Source organism: Enhydra lutris, unplaced genomic scaffold (genome assembly GCF_002288905.1).
Source record: "Enhydra lutris kenyoni isolate GAN:26980312 unplaced genomic scaffold, ASM228890v2 scaffoldscaffold982, whole genome shotgun sequence".
In the NCBI taxonomy this organism is placed as follows: Eukaryota; Metazoa; Chordata; class Mammalia; order Carnivora; family Mustelidae; genus Enhydra; species Enhydra lutris.
In genome coordinates, this window is record NW_019155066.1 from 1 (window position 1) to 7,819 (window position 7,819).

At 49.4% G+C, this 7,819-nt stretch overlaps 1 protein-coding gene across 1 annotated transcript; it reads left to right on the top strand.

Moving 5' to 3' along the window:
* Positions 1-1,449: 1,449 nt before the first annotated feature.
* LOC111140419 lies at positions 1,450-7,441 on the top strand (the record flags this gene model as incomplete). Its single annotated transcript, XM_022492676.1, has 7 exons — positions 1,450-1,595; positions 2,059-2,186; positions 2,922-3,066; positions 4,002-4,134; positions 4,454-4,615; positions 6,778-6,904; positions 7,230-7,441. Coding segments are annotated over 7 exons (1,053 nt in total), but the record flags the coding sequence as incomplete, so codon positions are not given.
* Between the last annotated feature and the right edge of the window lie 378 nt (positions 7,442-7,819).

The following is a 7,819-nucleotide window of genomic DNA, read 5'->3' on the forward strand; positions in this document are numbered from 1 at the left end:
AGTCCCAAAAGTTTATTTTGGCTTTTGTTTCCTTTGCCTTTGGAGACATATCTTGAAAGAAGTTGCTGTGGCTGATATCGAAGAGGTTACTGCCTATATTCTCCTCTAGGATGATTCTTTTAATATAGATCTGTGATTATTTCTACAGTCATGTATGCCAGACCAAGAGTTCAGACCTTTGTTCAAAGTATTATTTAACAACATAATACTTTTTCAAAATATTTCACATTTAGGAAATTAATGTGAAAAAATGTAAAAGCAGAGTGGTACAGATCGAACAAAGGTTGAGTTCTAAAATCCCCAAGGCTCCCCTGTGTAACCACAGGCTTACAGAGTGCTTTGGACAATGAGATATGGAAGACTCCCAGGGTCTCAGCAGAGACCTGGTCTAGATAAGCCAAAGAATTTATTGGAGTTCAGGATATTACAGAGGGCTTCACCATCTAGAACCTGACTCATGAAAATGCTATGTGTCATTTCAGTATTGAGTAATTACCTTTCTTCTCCACAGCAGAAATAATTATTCTTCTTGTTAATGGTCCCTAAATTCATTTGGGGAAAGAATATGACCATATTAGCAAAAGATGTCAACTCTCAATCCATTCAACAAGCTCTGCTGAGTTCTTTTGGTTACTATGTACCATACATGTAAGTGATTATCTGCAGGAGCAGACAAGGGCTAAACTTTAATGACTTTTTTATTTTCCCTGAGCAGATGAAAGTTCCAACAGGGGCGAACAAACTGGAATTGCAGTGAATCCTAGTCAACTACAAGGCCCCAATCTCTACCTCTCCCCCAGCTGGCTCTCCTAGAAGAACAATCACCTAGACTCTGTTAGTCTCCCAAATAAAATCTGAACCTTCCCCCACTCATCACCTTCTTCTCTGCTGAGAATCCCTGTTCTCTTGGCTCTGCCATCCAGTCCAGACCATCCTTCAAGCTCCTTGAGAGGCCTTTAGTCTCTGTAGCTCTCTCTATTTTCTAGAGATGGAGGTCTGTGCCAGTCCTTCAGAAATGGTCCCCCATGGCTTTGTGGGATGGAGAATAGGAACAACACTTTCCATTCCATAACGTGTCAAGTGCTTTCAACTACATCCATAATTCTCAGCCACAGCTACACATTAAAGCCCTCAAGAGACTTAAAAAGTAGGTGTTCTGGCTTCACCTCAGAAGTTTCTATATAATTTACCTAGAGAGTACTTGAACATCAATATTTTTTAAAAGCTTCTCAGATGAATCTAATGCAAAGTCAGGGTTGAGAATCATTGACTCAAAAGATCTCATTCAGTCCTCACAAAGACTTCTAAGGTCAGTACTTTGGTAAATGTGAGTATCTGGTCTCCCCATCTAGATCACAAACTCCCTTTGGACAGGGACAGAGAGTTTACCCATGTCTCTGGCTCACTATTAGGTGTGTGTGATGGGCTATGGGACTCCTCTATCCCCAGGTGCCTCCAACTGCACATGTCGGGGCCTGAACAGGGTCTTCCAGAAGTCAGATGGTTCCTGCATCTGCCAGGCAGGACATGAGTCCTATAGCAGAATTGGCCTGGAAAGTGAGGAGAGCAACGGTGATGAAGACTGTCAGCCCCAGGTAACACCTTGGCCTCAAGAAAGGAAGGCTTGAAGACTGAGGAGAGATAGCATGCCAGCCACTTTTTATTGGCTGTCTGGTTAATGTTCAGTCCATTGTGCTGGGTGGATTACCTCCTATACAAATGAGAAGACCTCAGAAGGATCATATGGCAAGACACATTTCTCCTTATCAGAGACCAACAGATCTTCAGCATTCAATAAAAAGGATCCAGTGTCCCCAAAACTAAACCTCCCAAACATCTCCCTCAGTCAGCAAACTTGTTTTCTATTACTTATGTGGGTCCCCTCTATCCTCAAGCCTAATCCCAGTCTTAGGACACTGACTAAGTGACCTCGCAGAAGAGACTGTTTCTCCAGAGGCCCCACTGTGTCTCTGAAATTTTCTTTGATGCAGAGAGTGCCTGAATCCTTGGCCTACAGGGGGTACCAGAGCCAGGACTCTTCTCTTACACCTCCCACAGGTGGTAGAGCGATGCTGGGCTGGAGAAGTTTGCCTGGCTGCCACCCGCAAGTGTGTGACCCCACAACTGCATGACTGCTCTTCCTTCTGTCACCCAGTGGGTGGAGAGCTCAGTGCTGAACTGGGCATGTGAGTAATGAAAAGCTGCTGAAAACAAAATCAATCCACCATCACCTGAAAGGTCCTGACTGTCCCCAGAGAGCCCATCTGGAAAAGTTGGGCAGGACCCAGCCCTGATGGGAGACTGAGCCAAATACAAGCTCCTTCCAGAAGCTTCCCTGTTAGCATTTCCCAAGATGGAGAGCTAGACTAACAACAGCCAGGTCAAGCAGCTCAGAGCTGAGGAGGTGCTGGCAGCAAAGCAGAGTGAGCTCAACACCCCAGGTCCCTGAGCCAACTGCTAGGAGTGCCCCTGACTAGATACCAAGCCAAGAAGGATTCCAATTTTATCTGACATTCCAGTCTTCCACCTGACTTGTAGACCAGAGTTCCCCAGCACGCAGAGCTGGGGAGCCACTGTGCTGGGAGGCCCACCGAATAGAGTATGCCGGGCTGCACAGCATTCTCTCGCTTCACTCTGGCCTCAGCAGGGAACCCAAAACAAAAATTCTGAGCCTATCAACTAAGATTTGTCCCAGACATTGATCCCATTTTGGGAGATGCCTAGGCTGGTACAGAAGCAGGGGCTAGAAGAGTGCATTTTAATGAGTCATCATGGACCTCCATTCAAATTATAGTCACTGCTTAGGAAGCATAGACACCTCATATCCTTCTGAAGGGGCCTGTACTAGCATAAAGGTATCAGGGGTGCACAGCTGCTCCATACCCATCAGAGCAGACCTCCCATCTTCTCCTCTCCCACAGTTGCCAGTGCCAGGAGTATGTCTCAGCCGAAGAGCTCTGCGATGCCCAGTGTCTGGCCAGGGCCCCCCAACTTGCCCTGGCCTGGGGTTCCAGCAGACAGCTGATCCTCAGTGTGAAAAGTGAGACAGGAGACAGTGACCAGAGTGTAAGTCCAGCTCAGAGAAGGGCTGGGATGGAAGGGCAGCCTCTACCTGCTAAGGACCCAGGCACCCTGGCTGCAGAAACCAGGCAGCAGAAGGGAAAGTCCGTTTGCTAACCAGTCTTTCCTAGTCTGTTGCTATCTGTATGTATTTCCATTCTGTAAGCTGGAGGGAAAGGCAGAAAGGAAGTGTATTTGTTGGTACAATAATGTCAACCATCTGGTTTGAATGCCAGAAGAGAGCTGAGAAAGCATCAGCTTGGCTTTACATAAGTGTGAAGTGAGGCCCAGGGACATGAAAGCTTTCACCATGGTCACAAAAATGGTGTGAGCCCTGCTGGAACCAAGCCTGGGCCTCTCATCCCAGCCTAGACCTCTGGTCAGAGAGCAGAGCCTTCTCTTGGCCACCATCATGTTGGCTGTGACTGTCTTCAGGGCCTCAATGCTTCATCGAGGTTGGAGGGGCAGAGGATCAGGGCCCAGACAGAGTGCAGATCTGGCTCACCCTGGACATTTGCCTACCACAAGGTTCTAGGTGGCTGTGTCTGTTTGCCATTAAAAGAAGAAGGATCACTGCTGTGGCACTGGAGAACAGATTTGGGGTGATAGGAAGATAAGTGTTCTGAAGAAGTTGTTCTGTTAGTAGGAATTTGGAAGTAGAGAGAAAAGGAGCAAACAACAACCTGGTACAAGGACCAGAGATGAGTCAGGGGTGTTTTCTGGAGATAAGGAGAAGCCCAGGGCACAGGAGGCCACCTGAGCAAGTTTCACTGAGGAAGGAGACATGTCCTGATGGAGGCTGATAGTGGGCATCCTTGAACCCTGCATCACCAGGGGCTCTGCTAAAGGGCTCAGTCTGGGTTTCTGGCCATCCATCATTGCAAGCCTCTCTGCACCTCCTGTCCTCTCCAAGTATATAATGCTGTGTTGCATGTTCTCAGGAAATAGTGAGCACTCTGGGTCCAGACCAGTTCTTCCAAGGGAACGCCAGGGTCCATCTGACCCAATGTGGCCCCCATGGCATCTTTGGCTTTGTCATCTCCAGAGTGGACATGCTTGGCTCCTTCCTCCTTGGTAAGTGGAGGAGGGTACCAAGCCCAGGCTTTCTCAGAGAGTGGGAGGAGTGAGGGGCATGGCTGCATTCTTCCACTAAGAAATGGGAAGCTGGGTCCCCCACCTATGGCCCCTGAGAAACTTTTCAGTCCTGTGTTGGTGTTCAGGAGGTGAGAGTCTGGCAGGGACCACAGAAGACCTTGTCCTTGGGGAGGTAAGGGCCCCAGAAGGTCTGAAACTCCTAAAAGGGAATCGAGACAGGATAGGGTCAATAGGTGAGTATGTGTACATCCCCAAACAAGCCAAGGTCCCACAGCTTTCCTTCTCCAAATTCTCCCAGGACCACCTGTATCCCAGCCCTGGCTGCAAAGGCATCATCGGACTACAGGACTGGAACACTCTGTCCCTCATGACCCCCACATCCATCCCCATATTCCAAATCCAGTGGTCTGCCTGGCAGAGGGGGATGTGATTCTTTTCCAGCTTCATATTCTTCCCCACAGTAAGTTTCCTACTTCAGTACATTGGACCCTTCCTCTGGCCTGACTCTCTCATCCCTCCCCTGCCTGGCTGTCCTGTGACTTCACATACTGACCACACCTTTGAAGTGGCAAGTCACAGGCCTGTGTTGTGCCCCTGTTCTCAACCTGATTGGTCACTTCACTGTGGGCTTCCATGCACTTTCTCAGAGCAAATGTTCCAGTCCAACATTCTGCAGCTCCTCCCTGCAGCCCATGAGGGTCAGGTTCTATGCCTTGGGTGGAGGCAGGGACTCACTTAGGGGACCTCTTGTTTGAGCCAGTCCTCCTGCATGTCCACTCTGTACCACACAGTCATCCATCCAGGGCCTGAAGCCCCCCAGAGGCAGACTCCTCAACCCCTCCTGGCAGCCCCCTACATCTTCAGATACCTTGGTTTATAAGGATTGTCTTCCTTGCAGTGAGCAGAAGCCTGTCTCCTGTGACTCCCATCCCTGGGAACCTCAGAACAAGACAGAGTTTTCCTCCATGAGACAGCATTTACTGATAGAAGAGGGTCTCATCCCCTTTGGGCTCAGTGCCACCTTCCATGCATTGAACACAGCTTGGGCCCTTGGTAGACCTTAATTTCCTCCATTTCCCCTGCTGGGTACTTCCCCAGGGTGCTGCTGTGGAGTGGATGGGCAGTCCCCACACACCCAACCCACCTACTCACACACAGATGACAGATGTACAGTGCTGTCCCACTAAGATGCCCCAGGACACTAAATGGCTGGGCTGAGACAGGGATAGTTCTGCAGCTCTAAAGACATGAGAGAGGCAAGAGAGAAGCCAGCCCTGGGCTGGCTTTTTTTTTTTATCTTCTCCAACAGATTTCTTTTTTAAAGGAATGGATTTTGAGGAGAAAAAAACAGGGGCAGAGAGGTATGGAATAGAAAATAAAGGCAAATATAAACTGTTCTGCTAATTGTTTTATAACCACAACAAATTAGTACAGATAATGCTATGTACAAACAACACAATAAAGGTTCAAAGATTAAGGTGCTCCCTCAGGCAATGCTCAAAATAGTGGTCTCTGGTATTTGGAATTTATGCTTCACTGGATGTGAGGCACAGCCATGCTTTTAACCTGATTTAAACAGAAGAATGGCCCCTTGGCCCAGGTAGAAATAGTTGAAGAGTTTGGTTTCATGGGTCACCTAACTACTGAAGTTCCTCCCCACATAACAGTGCTAAGGCGATGAACATCCAAGGGGGAAATAAATCCTGGAAATGAACTCTAAACATTTGTGCCCTGGTTTCCAGGCCAGGTTTCCTGTAAACCCACTGGGACCTGGGAAACCTCCATTCCCTCTAAGCCTTGGTATTTACATGTGTGGAGTGAACCCAGTTGCATTCACCCTTCTCCACACAGCGGGGAGGTGAGATCAGAGTTCCATCTTTTGGGAGGAATGGGAGTGCTCAGAAGAACTGACACCTGTGCATGGGAAGACCTCCTGTGCTGAAGGAATGGCCTGGCTGGGCCTGTCTGTATTTCTGCCAGACTCCCCATCCACCACCTTAGCTGCTCCTTCTCTTAGTCATCCCACACAGCATGTATTGAGTGCCTGTTGCGTGCACACTGCCTGCCAGGGGTACAGAATTGAAAGGGTCTCACCTCTGAGAGTGCCAGGGCTGCCAGCTGTGCTCTTGCACAAAGGGCATGGGGGCATGGGGGCCCCTGTTCACTGTGTTTCAACAATATGCCGGTGCGCTCATTTCTCAGGCCAGAGGGAGAAAGGGTCTTGCCCTGACACTAAGATTTTTTTTTAAAGATTTTATTTATTTATTTGACAGACAGAGATCACAAGTAGGCAGAGAGGCAGGCAGAGAGAGAGAGGGGGAAGCAGGCTCCCCGCTGAGCAGAGAGCCCGATGCGGGGCTCGATCCCAGGACCCTCGGATCATGACCTGAGCTGAAAGCAGAGGCTTTAATCCACTGAGCCACCCAGGTGCCCTGACACCAAGATTATTAAATGATTATTATTATAGACATGAAAGGATGAAACATGCCATTTCATTGAAAACATGTCTTCTCAGATTGCTCACTCTCCCACGGACAGAAGCTGAGCTGTCAGGATGTGAGCTGCCCAGGCCTGGGACTGAGGAGGCCCCTGGAACCCAGCCCCACCCTGCTCTTTCTCCAGATCGCTCAGCCAGCCACTATCCTGTGTACCAGGTGCAGCATCTGTTTAACAGCAACCCCCACTGGGACTTTGGGGCCTTCAGGAGACTCAGGCACTTGGTACAAGAGACTCACCTCAACTTCTCAAGGTAATCTCAGCTAAGCTGTCTGGGAACTTGGAGGGGCCATGGTTCCTCATGTGTAAGACAGAGCTGGGGAGGCACTACAAGGACCAGAGGAGGATGGGAAGCCACCAACCGTGTGGGAGGTAAGGCCAGCAGAGACCAATGGCAGGTGAGTCCTCCTGAGTACATGGAGGGGAAGGGTTTGGGAGTCATGGACAGCTTCCTTGGGCCACATTATTCCTGTGCGTGGGAAGGGGTCCTGCCACAGGTTAAGGTCACTCACATTTAGCCTGATATGAACAACCCAGAAAAGCTGACTATCCCCATATTCTGACCCTTCATCCCCCAGGTTTGCCCACCAGTTCCTAGATCCAGGTACATATGTGTTTCGAGACAATGGGCTGCCTGAAAGCTTCATGGTGGTGCTGGTGAAGAAGAAAGGAGTGGCCTGCAGTCCCAGTCTATCCCCTGTACAGCCCTCCTCCCCATATCAGCTTACCAGGCATGGGGTCCTCAGGCAGAGGCTGCCAAACCTGGGCCCAGACTGGGCAGTGATCACAGGTACTGACCTTGGACCAGAGTAGCCAAGACCCAGAGGGGGCATGGGAGAAGCCTTTCACAGCAGGACCCTGAAGTGTATGTCCAGTCCTGTCTGTTCCTTTGGGCATAGCCCCAAAGACTTCAGATGGGCACAGGGACAAACTTGTCCCTGAACTAGGGCTTCGTTTGCCAGGTAAAGTAAATTGAATTTCCTTCTTGGGGTCCCCTTTCTCCCTGCCTCCCAAACCGCTCAGTTTTGGGACCTGTCCTTATGAACAGGGAGGGTGTCATGGTAAACAAGGCCACTGAGTAGAGTCATAGGCTCACAGAGATGCCTATTCTAACCTCCTCTGTGGGTTTTCCATCCATCTTCTTTCCTGCTTATTTTTTGGGGGGGGG